This window comes from Homarus americanus, unplaced genomic scaffold, assembly GCF_018991925.1.
Source record: "Homarus americanus isolate GMGI-L3 unplaced genomic scaffold, GMGI_Hamer_2.0 scaffold44855, whole genome shotgun sequence".
Taxonomy (NCBI): Eukaryota; Metazoa; Arthropoda; class Malacostraca; order Decapoda; family Nephropidae; genus Homarus; species Homarus americanus.
The window spans coordinates 1-25,023 of record NW_024753059.1 but is presented as its reverse complement, the minus strand read 5'-3'; the positions used below and the strand labels follow the sequence as shown (position 1 = coordinate 25,023).

At 44.3% G+C, this 25,023-nt stretch overlaps 1 protein-coding gene across 1 annotated transcript; it reads left to right on the top strand.

The window, feature by feature from the left end:
* Window positions 1–16,601: 16,601 nt before the first annotated feature.
* On the top strand, window positions 16,602–22,241 carry LOC121855247 (uncharacterized protein DKFZp434B061-like). The gene is made up of 2 exons (XM_042350132.1): window positions 16,602–16,665; window positions 21,385–22,241. The coding sequence occupies exons 1-2, from the start codon at window positions 16,602–16,604 to the stop codon at window positions 22,239–22,241; spliced, it is 921 nt and encodes a 306-aa protein (XP_042206066.1).
* Window positions 22,242–25,023: the final 2,782 nt, after the last annotated feature.

Genomic DNA, 25,023 nt, shown 5'->3' with positions numbered 1-25,023 from the left:
TAATGTAAATGCCTCTGTAAGTATTATTAATAAAAATACCTTATGCCCTCTACACCCTCCACAGAACCAAATTCATACTCAAATCTAAAACTTACGACAGTACCTCATCCCTTCCCTATATTTTTATTTAGTTATCACCAACTTGGCTCACTTTTGATGCTAACGAAAATAGTTTACGAAGGCACAAGCTGAGAGATACCCACGAGTCTTGTGAACACTGTTGACGGGAGGCAAGATCAGGCGCGCGCTATATTGCCAGATTCTTCCTCCAGTTTGGAACTTTGAGTGGAGTTCGTTTTTATTTATTTATTTTTATATTTTTTTCTTCATATTAATGTTTAAGGTTTGCTTTCTTAATAGATAATGAGAATTGTTTGAAAAGTTTATGGTGATTATTTTCTTAATATACGAGGAGTGAGTTGAAGGGGGAGGGTAATCTTATGTTAGTCAGTTACACAATAATATTACAACTTTAGCGTTCGTTTATTTTATATCAATATCACTATCTAAATTGTGTTTTTTAGTCAGTTTACATGTATTTTTGCAAGTGTCATGTAATTCTTTGTATTTTCTTTGATATTTTAAGAATCTATGTCGCTGAAGAAAGTATATATTGGAGGCTTATTTGTATTTATTTTGTTATTTTATGTATTATTTGTATTTTTGTTATTATTACAGCCTGTAGAAACATCTACTTGTTATTAATGAGAGACATCACAGGTGGAGGCGTCCTCAACATCACCTGGTATGAGGGAATTTAATGTTGTAAACCTTTGAGAATTTAGACCCAGTTTGGTGAGCGAGGCTGTAGAGGTGGTAGTGGCTGTAGTAGTGGTGGTGTTAGAGGTGGTGGTAGTGGTGATGGGGTTGGGGTTGGTAGTGGTAGAGGTGGTGGTGGTGGTGGTGGTGGTGGTGGGTGGTAGTGGTGGTGTTAGAGGTGGTGGAGATGGGGTTGGGGTTGGTAGTGGTAGTGTGGTGGTGGTGGTGGTGGAAAAGGGGTGGTGGTGGTGGTGGTGGTGGTGGTAGTGGTGGTGTAGTGGTTGGTGGTAGTGGTGGTGTTAGAAGGTGGTGGTGGTGGGATGGGGGTTGGGGTTGTAGTGGTAGAGAGTGGTGGTGGTGGTGGTGGTGGTGGTAGTGGTGGTGTTAGAGGTGGTGGTAGTGGTGATAGGTTGGGTTGGTAGTGGTGGTGGTGGTAGATAGTTAGTGGTGGTGGTGGTGGTGGTAGTGGTGGTGGTGGTAGTGGTTGTAGGGTAGTGGTGGTGTTAGAAGTGGTGGTAGTGGTGATGGGGTTGGGGTTGGTTAGTAGTGTGGTGGTGGTGTTAGAGGTGGTGGTGGTTGTAGTGATAGTTGCGGTGATAGAAGTGGTGGTGGTGATGGGGTGGTGATGGTGGTGGTGGCGGTGTAGTAGTAGTATAGGTGTAGTGTTGTAGAAGTAGTGGTGATTGTAGTGGTAGAGTGTGGTAGTAGTAACAGGGATAGTGGTTGTGGTGATAGTGGCAGTGATGGAAGTGACAGCGGTAGTAGTGTTAATGTGACGCTGTTGTGATGGTGGTGGCGTGATGCTGTATTGTGGTAGTGTGGTGGTGTGGCGCTGTGTCGTGCTGCGGTGTGGTGATGTGGTGGTATGTCGCTGTGCTGTGCCGACCGCTATGTCATGTCATACTCCGTTAAACTCACTGGTATTCTCTCGCACCTGAACTCCCCCGCCAACTTAAACAATCTAAGTATCAAGCGGGAAAATGTTGGAAGGCCAAGTTTCTCCATTATTGGCGGGACGATGTAAACAACGGACAACTTGACAATCAAATGAAAGTCTAAAGTTATGCAAGATTCGTATTTCAACATTAGGGAGTGAAGGTATATTGCTTCTGTTAATGGGAAGGTAATTGCAGTTTGCATAGACATTACACTTCCATTACATAGAAGAAGGCGTTTTGTAGCTCTTAGCCAGTTTCCTTATTTTCTTAAAAGTTACCTGTACCACCTCGGGACAAAATTAGAACACGGATTCTCAACTTCTTTTGCTCAAACGACCAATCTGCCAAAACGCCGAAGTTGTCCCGTTAGCTTGGGCCCTTAATGTGCTGAAATTCCATTAGCAGTGAGAGGGCTCCCACACTCGCTACCCGCACGCAAATCCGCCGTGAATCCTCCCCGGTGCAAGAACGATTCCGTTTTGTTTATTTTACGATGCCAACAACAGATTTTTAAGCAGGAAAAGGATAGAATCACTACAAAAACAAGGCATTACAATCTTATATATTAATTTTGATATGTAATATGCATAGTAGAGGTGTGATTTCAAAACTAAAACATTATTTTAACGGTTCCAGAAAAATAAGCGATTCACGCGTATATGAATATCAGAGTAACTAAATACTGTATATTATTATTAGTAAATATAGTTGCTGAAAGAGACTCAAGTAATAATGTGTAAAAACTGAGCTTCTACTAATAACTCAAAAAATATCATTAGACTTACATTTACACACACACACACACACACAATCTACCCCCAAACAATCCTGTACACACACACACACACACACCACCACAGAAAACCCCTTATATATAAAACTGCCACATACACAACTCACCTTACACAAACCCCAACACACAACTCCCCCAACACACACAACTCCCCCAACACACACAACTCCCCAACACACACAACTCCCCAAGACACACAACCCTGCAACACACACAACTCCCCCAAACACACACAACTCCCCCAACACACACAACCCCCCAACACACACAACTCCCCCAACACACACAACTCCCCAACACACACAACTCCCCAACACACACACAACTCCCAACACACACACACACAACCCCCCAACACACACAACCCCCACACACAACTCCCCAACACACACACAACTCCCAACACACACAACTCCCCAACACACACAACTCCCCAACACAACACAACTCCCCAACACACACAACTCCCCAACACACACAACTCCCCAACACACACAACCCCAACACACACAACTCCAATACACACAACTCCAACACACACACAACCCCCAACACACAACCCCAACACACACAATCCCCCACACACACAACCCCCCAACACACACAACTCCCCACACACAACCCCCAACACACACACACAACTCCCCAACACACACAACTCCCCAACACACACAACTCCCCAACACACACAACTCCCCCAACACACACACAACTCCCCAACACACACAACCCCCAACACACACAACTCCCCCAACACACACAACTCCCCAACACACACAACTCCCAACACACACAACTCCAACACACACAACCCCCAACACACACAACCCCCAACACACACAACTCCAACAACACAACTCAACACACACAACTCCCCAACACACACAACTCCCCAACACACACAACCCCCAACACACACAACTCCCAACACACACAACTCCCCAACACACACAACTCCTCAACACACACAACCCCCAACACACACAACTCCCCCAACACACACACACAACTCCCCACACACACAACTCCCCACACACACACAACCCCCAACACACACAACTCCCCAACACACACAACTCCCCAACACACACAACCCCCCCAACACACACAACTCCCCAACACACACAACCCCCAACACACACAACTCCCCAACACACACAACTCCCCCCAACACACACAACTCCCCAAGACACACAACCCCAACACACACAACTCCAACACACACAACCCCCAACACATAACTCCCCAACACACACAACTCCCCCAACACACACAACTCCCCCAACACACACAACTCCCAACACACACAACTCCCCCAACACACACAACCCCCCAACACACACAACTCCCACACAACCCAACACACACAACTCCCCAACGCACACAACTCCCCCAACACACATAACTCCCCAACACACACAACTCCCCAACAACATTACTTAATCTTTGTCCCTCACTGTACCACACTCTCATCCCCCTGCACCCTCACTGTACCACACTTTATCCCCTGTACCCTCACTGTACCACACACTTATCCCCCAGCCCCACACTGTACCACACTCTACTTGCACCCTCACCTGTACCACACCTTATCCCCTGACCCCCCACTGTACCACACTTATCCCTCTGTACCCCTCACTGTACCACACTTATCCCCTGTCCTCACTGTACCACACACTTCTATCCCCTGTACCCTCACTGCACCACACCTTTATCCTCTGTACCTCACTGTACCACCTAATCCCCTGTGCCTCACTGCACCACACCTTTATCCCTACCCCACCTCACCACACTTATCCTCTGCACCTCACTGTACCACACTTTATCCCCTGTGCCCTCACACTGTACCACACTCTTATCCCCTGTGCCTCACTGTACCACACACTTTATCCCTGTGCCCCCTGTACCACACTTTATCCCCTGGCCCCTCACTGTACCACACTTTATCCCCTGTCCCCTCACTGTACCACACTTTATCCCCTGTGCCCTCACTGTACCACACACTTTATCCCCAGCCCTCACTGTACCACACTTTATCCCTGTACCTCACTGTACCACACTTTATCCCTGTGCCCCCACTGTACCACACTCTTATCCCTGTGCCTCACTGTACCACACTTTATCCCCTGTGCCCCACTGTACCACACTTTATCCCCTGTGCCCTCACTGTACCACACTTTATCCCCTGTGCCCTCACTGTACCACACTTTATCCCCAGCCCTCACTGTACCACACCTATCCCCTGTGCCCTCACTGTACCACACTATCCCCTGTCCCCCACTGTACCACACTTTATCCCCTGTGCCCTCACTGCACCACACTTTATCCCTGTGCCCCTCACTGTACCACACTTTATCCCTTGTACCCTCACTGTACCACACTTATCCCCTGTACCCTCACTGTACCACACTTTATCCCCTGCACCTCACTGTACCACACTTATCCCCTGTACCCTCACTGTACCACACCTTTATCCCTTGCACCTCACTGTACCACACACTTTATCCCCTGTACCTCACTGACCACCCCCCTGCACCACTGTACCACACTTTATCCCCTGTACCTCATTGCACCAACTTTATCCCCTGTACCCCTCACTGTACCACACTTATCCCTTGTACCCTCACCCACACTTTATCCCCTGCCCTCACTGTACCACACTTTATCCCTTGCCCTCACCTTACCACACTTTATCCCCTGTGCCCTCACTGTACCACACTTTATCCCCTGTACCCTCACTGTACCACACTTTATCCCCTGTACCCTCACTGTACCACACTTTATCCCTTGTACCCTCACTGTACCACACTTTATCCCCTGTACCCTCACTGTACCACACTTTATCCCCTGTACCCTCACTGTACCACACTTTATCCCCTGTACCCTCACTGTACCACACTTTATCCCCTGTACCCTCACTGTACCACACTTTATCCCCTGTACCCTCACTGTACCACACTTTATCCCTGTGCCCTCACTGTACCAACACTTTATCCCTTGTACCCTCACTGTACCACACTTTATCCCTTGTACCCTCACTGTACCACACTTTACCCCTGTACCCTCACTGTACCACACTTTATCCCCTGTACCCTCACTGTACCAAACTTTATCCCCATCCCTCACTGTACCACACTTATCCCTTGTACCCACTGTACCACACTTATCCTGTACCTCACTGTACCACACTTTATCCTGTACCCTCACTGTACCACACTTTATCCCTTACCCTCACTGTACCACACCTTATCCCTGTGCCCTCACTGTACCAACTTTATCCCTGTCACTCACTGTACCACACTTTATCCCTGTACCTCACTGTACCACACTTATCCCTTGTACCCTCACTGTACCACACTTTATCCCCTGTACCTCACTGTACCACACTTTATCCCCTGTACCCTCACTGCACCACACTTTATCCCCTTGTACCCTCACTGTACCACACTTTATCCCCTCAGCTCACCTGTACCACACTTTATCCCTGTCCTCACTGTACCACACTTTATCCTGTGTACCCTCACTGTACCACACACTTTATCCCTTGTACCCTCACTGTACCACACTTTATCCCCGTGCCCTCACTGTACCACACACTTTATCCCTTGTACCCTCACTGTACCACACTTTATCCCCTGTACCCTCACTGTACCACACTTTATCCCTGTACCCTCACCTGTACCACACTTTATCCCCTTGCCCTCACTCGTACCACACTTATCCCTTGTACCTCACTGTACCACACTTTATCCCCTGTACCTCACTGCACCACACTTTATCCCTTGTACCCTCACTGTACCACACTTTTATCCCTACCTCCACTGTACCACACTTTATCCCTTGTACCCTCACTGTACCACACTTATCCCCTGTGCCCTCACTGTACCACACTTTATCCCTTGTTCTCACTGTACCACACTTTATCCCTTGTAACCTCACTGTACCACACTTTATCCCTGTGCCCTCACTGTACCACACTTTATCCCCTGTCCTCCACTGCACCACACTTTATCCCTTGTACCCTCACTGTACCACACTTTATCCCCTGTGCCCTCACTGTACCACACTTTATCCCTTTAACCCTCACTGTACCACACCTTTATCCCCTGTACCCTCACTGTACCAATAATTTTATCCCCTTGTACCCTCACTGTACACTTTATCCCCTGTGCCCTCACTGTACCACACTTTATCCCCTGTACCCCCACTGTACCACACTTTATCCCCTGTACCCACTGTACCACACTTTATCCCCTGTACCCTCACTGTACCAACACTTTATCCCTGTACCCTCACTGTACCACGCTTTATCCCCCATTCCTCACTGTACACACTTTATCCCCTGTACCTCACTGTACCACACTTTATCCCCCTGCCCTCACTGTATCACACTTTATCCCTGTCCTCACTGTACCATCACTTTATCCCCTGTACCCTCACTGTACCACACTTTATCCCCTGTACCCTCACTGTACCACACACTTATCCCCTGTACCCCTCACTGTACCACACACTTTATCCCCTGTACCCTCACTGCACCACACTTTATCCCTTGTACCTCACTGTACCACACTTTATCCCCGTGCCCTCACTGTACCACACTTTATCCCCTTTGTACCCTCACTGTACCACACTTTATCCCCTGTACCCTCACTGTACCACACTTTATCCCCTGTACCCTCACTGTACCACAACTTTATCCCCTGTGCCTCACTGTACCACACTTTATCCCTTGTACCACCTCCTGTAACACTTTATCCCTTGTAACCTCACTGTACCACACTTTATCCCCAGTCCCTCACTGTACCACACTTTATCCCTGTACCCCACTGCACCACACTTTATCCCCTGCCCTCACTGTACCACACTTTATCCCCTGTACCCTCACTGTACCACACTTTATCCCCCTGACCCTCACTGTACCACACTTTATCCCCTGTGCCCTCACTGTACCACACTTATCCCTTGTACCCTCACTGTACCACAACTTTATCCCTGTGCCCCTCACTGTACCACACTTTATCCCCTGTACCCTCACTGTACCACACTTATCCCCCAGCCCTCACTGTACCAACTTTTATCCCCTGTACCCTCATCACTGTACCACACTTTATCCCCCAGCCTCACTGTCCACCTTTATCCTTTACCCTCACTGTACCACACTCTCATCCCTGTAACTCACGCACCACACACTTATCCCCCCTGTGCACCTCACTGTACCACACTTTATCCCCTGTACCCCACTGTACCACACTTTATTCCCCTGTACCTCACTGTACCACACTTTATCCCCTGTACCCTCACTGTACCACACTTTATCCCCTGTACCCCACTGTACCACACTTTATCCCTGTACCCCTCACTGTACCACACTTTATCCCCAAATTCTCACTGTACCACACTTTATCCCTTGTAACCTCACTGTACCCCACACTTTATCCCTTGTACCCTCACTGTACCACACTTTATCCCCTGTACCCTCACTGTACCACACTTTATCCCCTGTACCTCACTGTACCACACTTTATCCCCTGTACCCTCACTGTACCACACTTTATCCCCTGTACCCTCACTGTACCACACTTTATCCCTGTACTCCCCACTGTACCACACTTATCCCCCTGTACCTCACTGCACCACACTTTATCCCTTGTACCCTCACTGTACCACACTTGTCCCTGTACCTCACTGATCCCCGCCTCACTGTACCACACTTTATCCCCTGTACCCTCACTGTACCACACTTTATCCCCTGTAATCTCACTGTACCACACTTTATCCCCTGTAACCTCACTGTACCACACTTTATCCCGTGCCTCACTGTACCACACTTTATCCCCTGTACCCTCACTGTACCACACTTTATCCCTTGTCCTCACTTAATCAATTTATCCCTGTGCCCTCACTGTACCACACTTTATCCCCAGCCCTCACTGTACAAATTTTATCCCCTGTACCCTCACTGTACCAGATCCCTTCTGCCAGTCCTCGTTCATAGTGTATGACACAGCCAAATATTATATTACGACGACTTATTTGATGCGGCTTGTCGATACCGATACTAATACTAATAATAACGACGATGATTAATACTTAACAATAATAATAATAATAATAATAATAATAATAATAATGACGATGATGATGATGATGATAATAATAATAATAATAACAAAAGCAACAAACGTGGCTACAACTCCCAGCTTTAAATAAACTTCTCCCAGCGCTTAAGAACTACTCGCAGCTTTAAAGAAACTACTCCAGCACTTAAGAAAATATCGCAGCTTTAAAGAAACTACTCCCAGCTTTAAAGAAACTACTCCCAGCGCTTAAGAAACTACTACCAGCTTTAAAGAACCATCTCAGCTTTAAAGAAACTACTCCCAGTTCAGGTCTTTCCATCAAACACTCCACACTCCACACAGCATTACCAACGTTATCCATCATTACCAGATCAATGCACACGAGTTCACTGTTGCCAATGCGGGGTGAAAAACGTTCGAATTTTTGTGTCCATGACTTTCGTTCGGATTGTTACATGTATCCATCGAGGTGTTCGGATTGAGATTGTGTTCAGTACTTATTCTGTTTTGAGTATGTTACTGTTCGAATATGTTGCTTACTGCCCTAGTGTACTTACCGTCTGAATATGTTGCTTACTGCCCTAGTGTTACTTACTGTTCGAATATGTTGCTTACTGCCCCAGTGTTACTTACTGTTCGAATATGTTGCTTACTGCTCCAAGTGTTACTTACTTTTCGAATGTATGTTACTGCCCTAGTGTTACTTACTGTTCGAATATGTTGCTTACTGCCCTAGTGTTACTTACTGTCTGAATATGTTGCTTACTGCCCTAGTGTTACTTACTGTTCGAATATGTTGCTTACTGCCCTAGTGTTACTTACTGTTCGAATATGTTGCTTACTGCCCTAGTGTTACTTACTGTTCGAATATGTTGCTTACTGCCCTAGTGTTACTTACTGTTCGAATATGTTGCTTACTGCCCTAGTGTTACTTACTGTTCCAATAAGTGCTCAAATGAATAATATTTACTCTAATTGGTCACCTCTCGAATAAATACTGATTTTTACACACACACACACACACACACACACACACACACACGTACACACACACACACACACACACACGTACCGTAAGTCGTTTGAGGTACTAAAACATCTGTGCTCTCTCTCTCTCTCTCTCTCTCCTTCTGTTCGTCTACCCTCCCTCTTCCCTCCCGCCATCACACTTGGAACACCGTGAACACTTCCCCTCCCCCTCCCGCGCCTCCCCCCTTCCACCCACTACATGATCGACCCTCCTAGCACTGCAGTACACCCCCCTCCCATCCACTCAGCTGGTGCAGTGGGAGGGGCGTGGGTGGGGCGGAGAAGAAGGGGGAGGAGAGAAGATGGATGGAGGAGAAAAGAGAGGGAGGGAGAAAGAGGAGAGATGAGGAGGAGAAAGAAAGAAGGGGAGGGGAGAGGAGGAAGGGGAGAGGAAAGGAGGGGGCGGGTAGAGGAGGGGAGGGAGAGGAAAGGAGGGGAGAGAGGAGAGGGAGGGGGAGGGAGAGGAGGAGGGGGAGGAGGAGGGCATATATCAAGACCACAACGTAAACGAAGTCTAAATATAATACCCAAGATCTTCAGCTTGCACCCAGTACTCAGTCTGTTAATGTGTTTTCATGTCTAGAAATATTATTATCTCACGAGTATAAGGGATGAGAGCGTCAGGGGTGGAGAGGCGGTTATACCTCTCTTGTTGACATCTGTTGACGATAAGAGATATTTAGCTCTCTCTCTCTCTCAGGAATGTTTCCAACCTTTTGTTGTTTTGGGTATAATTTGCTTCAGTTTTCCACTAGTAGTAGTAGTAGTAGTAATGTGTGTGTGTGTGTGTGTGTGTGTGTGTGTGTGTGTGTGTGTGTGTGTGAATTTTTCAATTCCACTAAAACAATATACGACCCAATTACTCATGGCGCGGCCCCCATCCCGCTCATCCGACAGTAACTCCCTAATTAAAGACAAAGAAGGCATCCATCAGCGCTGGAAAGAGCACTACCATTTGCTGCTCAACCGAAACACCGATGTGGATGTCCTGACTACCAAGCAGGTTCCTCAGCATCCAGAGCTGACCCACTTCAGCTATTCTCCATCTCGTGATGAAGTAGCTACTGCCATCAAGCAGATTAAAAATAATAAAGCCACAAAGCCTGATGGAAACCCAGCCGAGGTGTATAAAGCAGGAGGACCTCCGCTTACGAGCCGTCTCCACTCTCTCCTGGAGAACATATGGGAGAAGGAGTTAATCCCCCAAATCTTAAAGACGCCTGTGGCAACTACCGTGGGATCTCGCTGCTGTCCATAGCTAGCAAGATTATCGCCTGAGTATTCCCAAACAGATTTCTTCCTGAGACAGAAAACTTCCTCCCAGAATCTCAATGTGGCTTTAGACCATCACGTGGCACCACTGACATGATCTTTGCTGCCCGCCAAATACAGGAAAGGTGCAGAGAACAACGTCGTGGCTTGAACATGGTATTCATTGACCTTCTAAGGCCTTCGACTCGGTCGACAGGGAAGCCCTCTGGGGGACCCTCAGCCGTTTTGGCTGCCCTCCAAAATTCATCATCATTGTGAGGCAACTCCACGATGACATGAACCGCAGTGTCCTGCACAATGGCACCCAGTCTGAGTTCTTCCCCATGCAAACGGGAATAAAACAAGGATGTGTACTGGCAGTATCTCGGCTCCCACCCGTCCACCACCGCGGACATCAATGAAGAGAGTAAACATCGGATCAGATGTGCATCTCAAGCCTTTGGTAGACTCCATACCTGTGTCTTCAGCTGTAGGGAGCAGAAGTTATCTACAAAGCTGCACGTATATCGAGCAGTGGTTCCCCCTACCCTGCTATATGGCAGCGAAACATGGGTCACATTCAGGAGGCACCTCAAGGCACTTGGAAACGTTCATCAACATAGTCTACGTTCCATCCTCCGAGTTTGCTGGGAAGACAAGAGAACAAATGCCAGTACAGTGTATTCTCGCTGACACCAACTGTAGCAGCATCAAAGCTACCATTAGCCACGAACAACTACGTTGGACTGGCCATGTTATCTGCATGGACAACAGTAGACTGCCAAAGCTGCTACTTTACAGTCCCTTAACGAATGGTAAACGTACCGCTGGCGGGCAACGTAAAAGGTATAAAGATAGTCTTAAGACAAACCTGAAAAGAACCAAATCGACCCCCTCACCTGGGAGACGATCACTCCACACCATTACGTTTGAAGGAGTACCACTCGAAAATGTGTCATTACTTTCGAGTTAGCTCGACTGCATGCCGAGGCAGACAAGCTGGTCCCGTCTCGGCCTCTCGCGTCATCTCAGAGCTCACCAACGAAGGTGACATCTTTAATAATTCAAATCATTGCATCATAGCTGGATGATCGTCATACTCGATTCCAAGTGACAGCAAAGTAGAAGTAGTAGGGTGTGTGTGTGTCTTTAAGACTTATCCTCTTGAGTATGATAACTTGACCTCTTGAGAACGGTGACTTAGCCCCTTGAGAATTACAACATAACACACTGCTGGGTGTAAATGACCGTGTGAGTAGCTTTAAGTCACGCTTCAATATGAAGACGAAAGGGTTAAGCCATTGTCCTCAAAAGGTTTTAAACTTGGGGGTCAATAATTCCGACGTAGCAGAAAGCCAAGTTAATAAAAATATAATTTGTGAAGCACTTAGTGATCTAGCATGTGACGTGAATACCTGCCACTGCCCTTCGTTCCCAGTCTCGGATACCTCACTGTGTTCTTGACTCGTCTTATCTGGAATCCCATACTGCACTATCCTATTGCTCCCCGTTCTCAGTCTCGGGCACATCCCGTTCGTCTTGACTCCGGACACATCAGAGGCCAACCCCAACAAATAAACAAAGGAGAGAGCTATTAGACGGACACTTTTTTTTTTTTTCATTTTTCTCCTCACAAAACAAATTGCCTCAACACCTAAAACATGTAAAAAACAGACCTCTCCAAGGAACTATAAAGCAAGTAGGGGCCACCTTTGTATACTGTAGGCCACCATCAGAACGATGAAGCGTCGACTTTGTAGTGTCAAGCTGCTGACAAGCGATGAAACAACGACTTTGTTGTGTTGAGCTGAGGACGAGACCAAAATAACTTAAAAGACAAAGCTGGGAGCAAGACAAAGAAAATAATTACAGTAATTAAACTGTGATAAAAATAAAAACAGACGTACAGAAACAAGACTCTCAGATCTTGGTAAATTAATTAATCTCCCTAAGAGAAAGTACGGTAAATCCTATGGAAAATTTCTAACACGTTTTCCACGTTTATTTGGTGGCCTTTTGAATGTCGTAGCTTAAAAAATGAGCCAATTAGTAACAGGGGACGATCTAACATACGTGTCTGAGTCTTAGTCCTGAAAGTTAAGTACCCATTATACAGCTGGGTCGACTGGGAGTGACCAGTCTAAGAGAACTCGCGACCTGACAGCCAGACAGACAACCACTCAGTTAGCTATTCAGCCAGCCAGACAGCTACCCAACCAACCACTAAACAAGACAGCCAGCCAGACAGAAAGCCACAAGTGCCCCGCAAAGAACCAATCAAAATGAACTAAAATAGTAAAGGAAAACACACACACGTCGACGAGTAACCTTCCCAAATTATCCCCATTTACCTTATTCTTCTCATCTCTTCCTTCCCACTGTCCACGTTCCCCTCTTCCCTCTCCCCAACTTTCTTCTCCTAACTCACTGACTCTTCTTAACTCTCTCCCCAACCTTTGTCAATCCCCCCTCTCTCCCACACTCCCTTCTCTACCCTTAACCTCTTTCCCTCTCCCTCATTCTCCCCACCCTCTTTAGCTCCCACACCCCATTCTCCAGCCCTAACCTCTTTCCCTCTCCCCCACCCTCCTCTCCCAATTTCGTTTTCGTCCCTCCCTCTCCCTCACCACTGCTCTCTCTGTCAACTTCTTTGTGTGATGGAGCTCCCTGTCTATCAGTCTGTCTGGTCGTTATTGAACATAGAAAAAAAAAGTAATGAAATTTCGTATTGTCCGACTCTACTCGCCCGATGATTGGTGAAGTGTTGTAGGCTTCTCTTAGCTGGTCTGAAAACTGTGTAGGACTTCTGTGGCTTTCCTCTCATTTGGTCGTTTAGGCCTATTGAAGTGAGTCCTTGTTGTTTCAGGAGTATCACACACACACACACACACACACACACACACACACACCTCCATTTCCCTCTCTTCCTTACCTTCCCCCATCCCTCCCCTTCCCTATCCCCGCGTTAGAGGGAGCGAGTCACTACCAACAATTCACAGGACGTTTATAAGGTTCTAATATCAATATTTTTCTATGGAATGCAAACAGAGAGAACGCCTGCCTGGCTTATTGTGTGTGTGCGTGTGTTACTCCTAAGACAACAAGGACTCACTTCAATAGGCCTAAACGACCGAATGAGAGGACAGCCAGAGGTAGTAGGCAGCCACCAAACAGGGAGGTACTACCGCCTGGGAAGATATTGGAAGCATAATGTGTTGTCTAATGGTAGACCCTGCTGCCATATGTGACCAAGTCCCAGGTTGCTGATTTGACTTTCTGCCTTATTTACACACAATTGCAGGGTCTCAATTGTTTCTCTTACTTTGTCAACACAACATATGTAGCGTTTATCACTCTTGATATGTTTTACTTTTTTATATTTCTGTATCCCCCCCCCGCTCTGATGTCCGTCTGTGACCTGTGTCCGGGTGAGCTGATCCATAAGAAAAATAAACCGGCATACACACAGTTTCAGACCAGCTTATGAGGAGCCCGCCCAAAATATCACCGAATATCAGGCTTGTAATAAAAAAAAAAAAATTTCAGGAACACCAGACAGACAGCTCCAGGACACACTATGGGCTGAGAGAGGAAGTAGTAGTATCCCGACACAGGAAACACAGCCACGATAAAACTGTGTCACGTCGACCACACTCAAAGACGAGGAAATTACCATTCTGGGGGGCATAAACTTGTCTATGTAAAGTGTGTGGCAATAATGGTGAGAGATGGTGATGGTGTGTGGTGATGGTGTGTGTGTGGTGATGGTGTGTGGTGGTGATGTTTGTGGTGGTGTGTGGTGAGGTGTGTGATGATGGTGTGCGGTGATGTGTGATGATGGTGTGTGGTGAGGGTGTGTGGTGGTGTTTGGTGGTGATGTTTGTGGTGGTGTGTGTGGTGAGGGTGTGTAGTTTGTGGTGGTGGTGGTGGTGAGTAGAGTGTAGTGATGTGTGGTGGTGTGTAGTGAGTGGTGAATAGAGTGCAGTGATGTGTGATGGTGTGTAGTGTGTGGTGAGTAGAGTGTAGTGATGTGTGGTGGTGTGTAGTGAGTGGTGAATAGAGTGCAGTGATGTGTGATGGTGTGTAGTGTGTGGTGAGTAGAGTGTAGTGATGTGTGGTGGTGTGTAGTGTGTGGTGAGTAGAGTGTAGTGATGTGGTGATTTGTAGCATGTGTGGTGATGTGTGATGATGTGGTGAGGTGGTAGTGATGTGGTGACGGTTTGTGGTGGTATATGGTGATGTGTGGTGAGAATGGTGGTGGTAATTATTAGCCAGTGGTGATGGTGATTGTGATGATGGTGTGTGTTGGTGTTTCGTGGTGATGGTGTATGGTGATGGAGTGTAGTGGTGGTGGTGGTGTGGTGAGGTGGTGGTGTGTGGTGATTGTGGTGGTGATGGTGTGTGGTGGTGGTGTGTGGTGATGGTGGTTGTATGTGGTGGTGAAGTATGGTGGTAGTGAGGGTGATGTGCGGTAGTGGTAGTTGTTGCGGTATAAGAGGGTGGTGAATTTGTAGTTGTTGACATAGGATGGTAGTTATTTGTGGTTGTTGTTGACCATAAGAGGGTGGTGGTTGTAGTTGTTGACATAGGATGGTAGTTGTTGTGGTTGTTGATATAGGATGGTAGTTGTTGTGGTTGTTGACATAGGATGGTAGTTGTTGTGGTTGTTGACATAGGATGGTAGTTGTTGTGGTTGTTGACATAGGATGGTAGTTGTTGTGGTTGTTAACATAGTATGGTAGTTGTTGTGGTTGTTGACATAGGATGGTAGTTGTTGTGGTTGTTGACATAGGATGGTAGTTGTTGTGGTTGTTGACATAGGATGGTAGTTGTTGTGGTTGTTGACATAGGATGGTAGTTGTTGTGGTTGTTGACATAGGATGGTAGTTGTTGTGGTTGTTGACATAGGATGGTAGTTGTTGTGGTTGTTGACATAGGATGGTAGTTGTTGTGGTTGTTGACATAGGATGGTAGTTGTTGTGGTTGTTAACATAGGATGGTAGTTGTTGTGGTTGTTGACATAGGATGGTAGTTGTTGTGGTTGTTAACATAGGATGGTAGTTGTTGTGGTGGTTGTTATTGAGGTGAAGGATAACAACTTAATAATGACATTAATAACAACTTTGTTATTACTTCAATAACTAAATGGAATATCAGTTTTCTTTCACTTCTACTTTATTTCAGTCTCTCTTCTTCTCTCATTTCTCCTGCTTTCTCTTTCTCATGTTGTTTCACCTTTTATCTCATTCTTTTCCTTCCTGTTATATCTTATTCTCTTTTTAATCGTCTTTTTTTATCTCATCCGTTTTCTCTTCTCTCGTTCATTTTTTGTTTCTCATTCTTTATTTAGTTTTCACTTTTATTTAATTTCTTCATATGCTTTCTCTTTATTTACTCTCGCTTTCTTTACACCTCTCGTTTTCTCATTTTTCTCTAATTTCTTCGTGCTTTCTCTCTCTCTCTCTTCTTATATTCATCTATTATCTCGTTCTCTTCATTTCCATCTCTCATCTCGTTCTTTATACCTCTCTTCATCTCGTGTTCTCTCTCTCTCTCTTCCTCCCTCTCTTTTTCTCTTCATCTTGTGCTCTCATCTCATTCTCTTTATTCATCTCGTGTTCACTCTCTCCCTCTCTTTCTCTTTATCTCGTGTTCTCTCTCTCTTCCTCCCTCTCCTTTAGTAATACCGTGCTACTGCTAGGTGGAGGGATACTTGGTTGGCTGAACTGTCGACGGCCACTCGTCAATATGGGGACACGGGTTCGAGAGCTGGCCAAACATCTCTCCCTGGGAGGCAAATGGTTCCTCATGTGTCTGTTTCTGTCTGTCTCTGTGTCTGTAATGGTTCCAATGTTGATGAATACTAATGATGGTGTGTGTGTGTGTGTGTGTGTGTGTGTGTAAACAATTCTAATGTTTTTAAACACTGTGATGGTCTGTTTGTGTGTCTGTAATGGTTCCAATATTGATGAATGTTAATGATGATCTGTTTGTAAACTGCACCTTGTACCCACGCACTAAGAATAGCAATGAACAATGTACACCTCCAACAGGATGTAGTTACACTGCTCACCTACAGTACTGTACATCAAGTGCTGGAAGACACAATATTATGCTGGGTCAGATGTGAGGTAACATATCCTGGCCTTCTCGAGTGGACAGACCATGCAGGTAAATTAGTTAGGTGTAGGCATATCAGGTTTGATGCTCCAAGACCGAGTGTGTAGTATATACAGCGGAGTAGTTTCATATAAGATAAAATGGTAATACAAACTAAACTCACACCTCAACTAAGCAGTGAATTAATGTGTATCAGTGTGGATCTCTGTAGACTAACGCTGTAAATTGAATATACGAACAAGCAGGTGTTACTATTTCTACTTGTTGTTCTATCTCCTTTCCTGTAGCTTTGTACACTTGTCTAGCACTCTTCCACCTTTCACGTTTCTGCGCCCCCTTGATCAACCTAACACAATAAAAGGAGAACAGTTAACATATCAGAATAGAATATATTTTCTCTCGCGCTATATCAAGGACAGTGCATCCAACGTCATAACCTCACAATGTCTGTCAGTTAATGAACAGAATTATTCAGTGCTGCAATCCAATTACAACACGTACAGTAGGTTAGTTACACCGAGTTCACTACAACGATTAACAAACTGAATAAGCGTTTGGACACTGAATGAAAACAAGATGTAGTTATATATACAGTACAGTACCTTAAAAAGAATATTCTCAGTAAGATATGAATAGACTCTAAATAAATGGTTAACACTAGTCTCCCACTGTCAAGTATTTATTCTGGTTCACCAAGGAACAGAATTTCAAAAGAAGGTTTTAATCTTGAGTCACAATGTCCTCGCCTATCTCGTCTGTGACCTAATCTTCGTGTGACTGCAATAAATCTTAACGAGGTTCATAGACCTACTTAGAGACGGCAAAGGAATTCTTGCCCTCAATGACTAACGACTATGATAATGAACATGGTACGAATAACTTGAGGACTTGATGGTCATTCTCACACCAGCATCACTACTTGTGTGAGGGTCTTCGACTTTGACCACATGACGCTTCTAGTTTGTATTGATAAAGTACGATACATCAATAACTAATACAAATGTACACAAACGTTTTAAAAAATGTAATGGCCTTAATGTCACATACTGTATACTGATAAATGTTCCTAAGGTGTTCAGGTAAACTTTGTATGTATTTAGTTTACGAATCATGTTCATTTGTACAGAATCCCTGGCGTATGATGGAGTGTTATTGCTATTCTTGTGTCACTTAAGAAACACTGATTTTGAAATACAACCAACAGTAACAACACCATTATTTACAAACACGAAAGTTAATGAAAATGTAATTACAACCTTTAACTACATTTTCGTCTATATTAAACTTTTAGACTCGTATTATTATACTGGTAGAGAAGTGTCGATTATGTATAACAAGTTGAGTGCACGTGTGTGTGGTTCACCGTCACCACAGAAGGGACACAGGCAACAAGACTGAAGGATAATAATTGTTCAACTCATCCCAGATCTTCCACTACACATCACACACCCTCGGTTTCAATACATTTCATCCTTATTTCTTTGAGTTTTCGTGTGAACAAATGCACGCACATAAATATAGAGACTCACACAAGAATATATACACACACACACACACACACACACACACACACACACAACCACATCCATAGAGTACATACACCCGGACGAAAGATCTTCCACAATATTCCCCGCCGGAAGCAATAGTGAAGAATAAACTCCAACATATACAGTACCTTATCATTGTGCAGGTGACTCATTGAAGATTCTGCAAGACAAAATAAGGACCATTAAAAACACATATATATATATAACAAATGTTTATTAGATGTATACAGAGAAGCATCAACACAAGGCAGTAATGGTGATAGTGTAGCAGCAACGGCAGTTATATAAACAAATAATCCTCTTACCATAGACAAAACTGGCCATAACTCCTCGTTCACTTACATCCCTTTACCACACACACACACTCACACACACACGGACAAATATCAGAAACAAATTAGTGATATATTAAAAAACTGTAATATATCTGGTACATAAACTTGGCAATTTGTATGACGGAGACTTTTGGTTATCTTACTTTAAATTTTAGTATTCATAGTTGGGATTTTTTTTAAGCATTACCATAATACTGTATTTTACATCTGTTTATGAGATTCAAGGAGACACTAGGAATGGACGGACACAGAAATGAACGAGAACTTGGGAAAATATTAAGAACACTTGGAATGGTTACAGTAATCACCAATAATCTCAGAGATAACGAGTAAATAGTGAAGATGATGAGAAAAAGAAAATTCCGGGAGGCTCAGAGACGAGGATAAAGTGATTTTATACCCGAGACAGGACACGCTGACCTAATGGACGATATAAATAACAGGCAGAAAAAATAATAAGCTTGCAGTTATCCTCAAAACACACACACACACACACACACACACACACACACACACATACACACACACACACACACATACCACACACATACACACACAGACCACACACACACACCACACACACACACACACCACACACACACACACACCACACACACACACACACACACCCACACACATACACACACAGACCACACACACACACCACACACACACACACACCACACACACACACACACACACACACACACACACAACCACACACACACCACACACACACACACACACACCACACACACACCACACACACACACACACACACACCACACACATACACACACAGACACACACACACAACATACACACACACCACACACACACACACACACACATACCACACACATACACACACAGACCACACACACACACTACACACACACACACACACACACACACACACACACACACACACACATACCACACACACACACACACACACACACACAGACTACACACACACACACCACACACACACACACACACACACACACACCACACACACACACACACACACAGACTACACACACACACTACACACACACACACACACACACACACACACACACACTATACACACACTATACACACACACAAAACACACACACACACGCTGCGAATTACAAGTTTGCACATCATAACAGTTAAGAACCGTGAATTTTGCAAACTTGAGATAAGTGTAATAATCATCTACACTACAGTATATAAACAAAATATTCTAACATTATAAATTAGGAAAAACATATCCATATTACCCTTTGTCTTTTAAACCATTCCAACTGCTTACTCTGTTCTATAAGTTATAATGACAACTATAAATACTCATTATCCCTTTATAATAGAAAACACCTTGTACAGTACAGTATTGTTGAAAAGTATAAAGAAAAATATATAATCAGTCTCCATTTTACAATAAATAAATTCCTGTAGCAAAGAATAAACAAATATCATAAATAAACGATAAGGTTTATAAGAATAGAGTACTGTACATTGTCCTGCCATAACCACCATAATAATAAGTATTTTTCTCCACATGACGGGGAGTTATTGTGGTTTTGTCTCTAGCAACAAGAGGCCCCAAATTTGAAATTTCCTATAGTTGTCATATTGTTGATTGTAGTTTCACTATCCATTCCCTACTGCTTTGTTTACATTAGGAGGAGAGCCTTCTGGCCTTCGGTTTATCTCTCTTTGAAGGTACTAATCACCTCACGAAAGAGGAGGTAAAAGTTCTTTCTTCTTTTGTCTTTAGGATCCCACAGGTTCTTCTCATCCTGTCATACTCCATCGGGAAGAGTTTATCAATCCGCCTAATCAATTTATTTAGGTTGTACCGTGAGTATCTCATGCGAGATCTGTAAGTACTGCCCTCCTGGGTATGCCTTTCCACATTATGGTGCCAATTCAGATAAACTTGTGGAATGTGTAGATGGATCTGTAAAGTCGCCCAAACAAAAAATTCTTGTAACTTTACAGAAAACATATACCTGTATTTACGAGATATATATAAAACAGGAATTAAACAGCAAAATGGGTAATGTTAACAGATATATTTATGAGAATACTTTAAAGCCGAATTATTTGTATTTATTTATTTTTAATCATCGCATAAATTAAGATTTTGCTCAACGAACAACATGACTGTCCACAGATGTAGTTGATTGGGTCATTCTGAACGGCGCGGCTGAATAAAAGTGAAACCCTGTAATGTACTGTAAGTATTATGTAATTTAATCTGATAAGGCAAGGTATAATGTATCAAAGGGCTTGCATTATGTTTCAACCTTATCATGAAAGAGATGAAAATGGTGAAAGATTCAAAGAAAGTTTCATGAATTAAGCCTTATTCAACCTTTTTTTTCAAATACACCCGATAAATTACGACTATATATTATATTAGACAGTATTGGATGGGAGGGAAGGCCCTCTTTCTAATACAAGTCTCAAAATATATCCCACCACCAACTGAATCTCATCTCATCTCAACACCGAATCTCTCACTTCTCATCCCAGCACCAAAGGAGTCCCCCACCCCAGGAACCCCTCACAGGAACCTCACACCCTCACAGGAACCTCACCCCAGGAACCTCTCACAGGAACTTCTCAAGTCACCCACAGGGAACCTCTCACAGGAACCCCTCAAGTCTTTCACAGGAAACCCTCCCCCTCACCGGGAACCTCTCACAGGAACCTCTCGTCTCTCACAGGGAACCCCCTCCTCTCACAGGAACCCCACACCTTCACAGGGAACCTCCTCACAGGGAACCTCTCACCTCCTCACAGGAACCCTCTCAGGAAACCCCTGCCCCCAGGGAATCTCACCTCTCACAGGAAACCTCTCAGGAACCTCCCTGCCTCTCAGGAACCTCTCACCCCACAGGAACCTCTCACCGGGAACCTCACAGGGAACCCTCTCACTGGGAACCTCTCACCTCTCACAGGAACCCTCTCAGGAACCTCCCCATCGGGAACCTCCAGGAACCTCACCTCTAGGGAACCCCTCACAGGGAAGCTCTCACCCTCACAGGGAAATCTCAAGCCTCTCACAGGGAACTCCTCAAGTCTCTCACAGGAACCTCTCACTGGGAACCTCCTCACCTCACAGGTCCTCACCTCTCAGGAACCTCTCACCTCCTCACAGGAACCTCTCACAGGGAAGCTCACCTCTCACAGGAACCCCCTCAAGCCTCACACAGGGAACCTCCTGCTCTCACAGGAACCTCTCACCGGGAACCTCTCACCTCTCACCGGAACCTCTCACCTCTCTCAGGAACCTCACCTCTCTCAGGGAACCTCTCACCTCTCACAGGAACCTCTCAAGTCTCATCACGGACTATAATGTCCTAACCAACATCCCCACTTCACCTTAAGTCTCAGCTATCACTAAATTTTCTCACTTCTCGCAACAGCCTCATTAAATTTCTCTTATCTCTCATAATGAACCTTCTAATTTCACCAAGGTCCCTCCCTTCTCACCAAACTCTCCTGCCGAGTGTCTCACCTCGGAGGGCAGATACAGGTCTTGAGCGTCGGTGGGCTCGTTTATTTACATACATAATACCGGCTGCGTCAAAGTTCTCCAATTTGCATGTAGTTTCGTGTTGCTGAATTGTATCTGTCAGGTGGTGTTGTTGTATTTATGACTGTGTGAGTGTTGATGTTGCATTTATGACTGTGTGAGTGTTGATGTTGCATTTTATGACTGTGTGAGTGTTGATGTTGCATTTATGACTGTGTGAGTGTTGATGTTGCATTTTATAACTGTGTGAGTGTTGATGTTGCATTTTATGACTGTGTGAGTGTTGATGTTGCATTTTATGACTGTGTAAGTGTTGATGTTGCATTTTATGACTGTGTGAGTGTTGATGTTGCATTTATGACTGTGTGAGTGTTGATGTTGTATTTTATGACTGTGTGAGTGTTGATGTTGCATTTTATGACTGTGTGAGTGTTGATGTTGCATTTATGACTGTGTGAGTGTTGATGTTGCATTTTATGACTGTGTAGTGTTGATGTTGCATTTTATGACTGGTGTGAGTGTTGATGTTGCATTTTATGACTGTGCGAGTGTTGATGTTGCATTTTATGACTGTGCGAGTGTTGATGTTGCATTTTATGACTGTGGAGTGTTGATGTTGCATTTATGACTGTGTGAGTGTTGATGTTGCATTTTATGACTCGTGTGAGTGTTGATGCTGCATTTTATGACTGTGTGAGTGTTGATGCTGCATTTTATGACTGTGTGAGTGTTGATGTTGCATTTTATGACTGTGTGAGTGTTGATGTTGATGTGAGTGTTGATGTTGCATTTTATAACTGTGCGAGTGTTGAAGTTGCATTTACGACTGTGCGAGTGTTGATGTTGCATTTTATAACTGTGTGAGTGTTGATATTGCATTTTATAACTGTGTGAGTGTTGATGTATGACTGGGTGTTACTGTACTTCATGCGACAGTATTTCACCCACAAGACTATTGTTCCCAGACAGGTTACTAAGTGGTCCTGTTTATTAGCATGGTAGAAGGTGAGCTTTGACTGGCTCTTATTTAAACACGGCTTACGGTGCGTGGTGGTTGTTTGATGGTGACTGGTTGTTTGTGTTTCCTTTAGCGGTGACTGTAGCTGGTACTGCCAGGATTCGTTACAGTTTGAAGTATACTGGTGATAGATTGTTTATATTGCTTGCAGTGGTGTATTACTAGACTGATATTGTTTACAATGGGGTGTAATTTATACTGATATTGTTCAAAGTGAGGTGTAATTACTACTAATAATGGTTGCCCTCGTTAACGAGGATGGCCAACAAGAGCCACCTAGGCGTAAATTTGCTTAGGTGTAGAAGCTGTCACCAACACAACAACAACACCCTAAGTTAACGAGCTGCATAACCCAGTCAAGGAATAGTCCGAGAAGACCGGACAACTCTCCAACTGCACTGGCTAACCATTACCCTGGAACACGATCCGCAAGTCGATTAACATCCAGGTTCCCAATTACTGCTGGGTAGACAGAGGCAAATGGTAAACTTTGTCCACAGTTTCACCTGCCCGGCATCGAACCCGTGTCCGCTCACTTGCGGGTGGGCATGCTGACCATTACACCACAGTTCGCCATAATAATAACAACAGACTGATGATAGGTGACGTTACTGTGACTTGCTCTGATGGTGTTCGTTGAGCAGAATCTTCATTTATCTGATGTGTAAGTCGAATCTTATGAATATTAAAACTCCCGCTTCTTCCACCTGATGATTAAACACCTGACGGGTTTGGTTTGGTTTAATTTATAATAGGTTTGGTTAGGTTAGGTTAGATTAAATTAGATAAGATGTGGATAGGTTACATTTGGTTAGATATATGAGGTTATGTTTGGTTAGGTAAGATATGTTAGCAATAGGGGTTTAATCATAAGGTGAAATATGGGTTAAATTAGATTAGGCTGGGTTAGGTTAGTTGGATTAAGTAATGTTAGGTTAGGTTAGCAATAGGGGATTCAATCATCAGGTGAAATATGTAGGTTAGATTAGGTTAAATTAGATTAGGCTGGGTTAGGTTAGATTGGATTAAGTAATGTTAGGTTAGGTTAGCAATAGGGGATTCAATCATCAGTTGAAATAAACAAGGATTCTAGTTCCTACTCTTCCAGGACCGAAAATCAACTCGACTTATCTCTAAACATGTCTGTACAGTATTAGTATCCAGTCGCTGTCACCTATCTCATTTTGACCCCAGGACCATTGTCTACCATACAGTATTAAATGTTTAAAAAATATTACCAATCTAATTTTAATACCAAACTTTAAAGTCACATAAAATCGTGTTAGTTACAGTAGCCCTCTTAGGTCAAAACTTCAGGATTTTCAGCACTTCCAGGATCATGATCTGTTTTTCTCAAGAACTGGACAATAACACCCAATGTCTACTTTAATTTCAACAAGATAATCTACACCTAAATACTCCTCTATAATACATCAATAAATCCTGAATAACTTTCCACAAATAATGTCTAGTTTTCTTTATAAATTAAACCTTCTTATGAGTTGTATCACATAGCAGACACCTGAAGAATATTATTACCTGAACAATCACTAGAAAGACGGAACAAGAACCTCTCTTTTCAGGATTTCTCGGGATTAGTATATGTTTTCAGGGT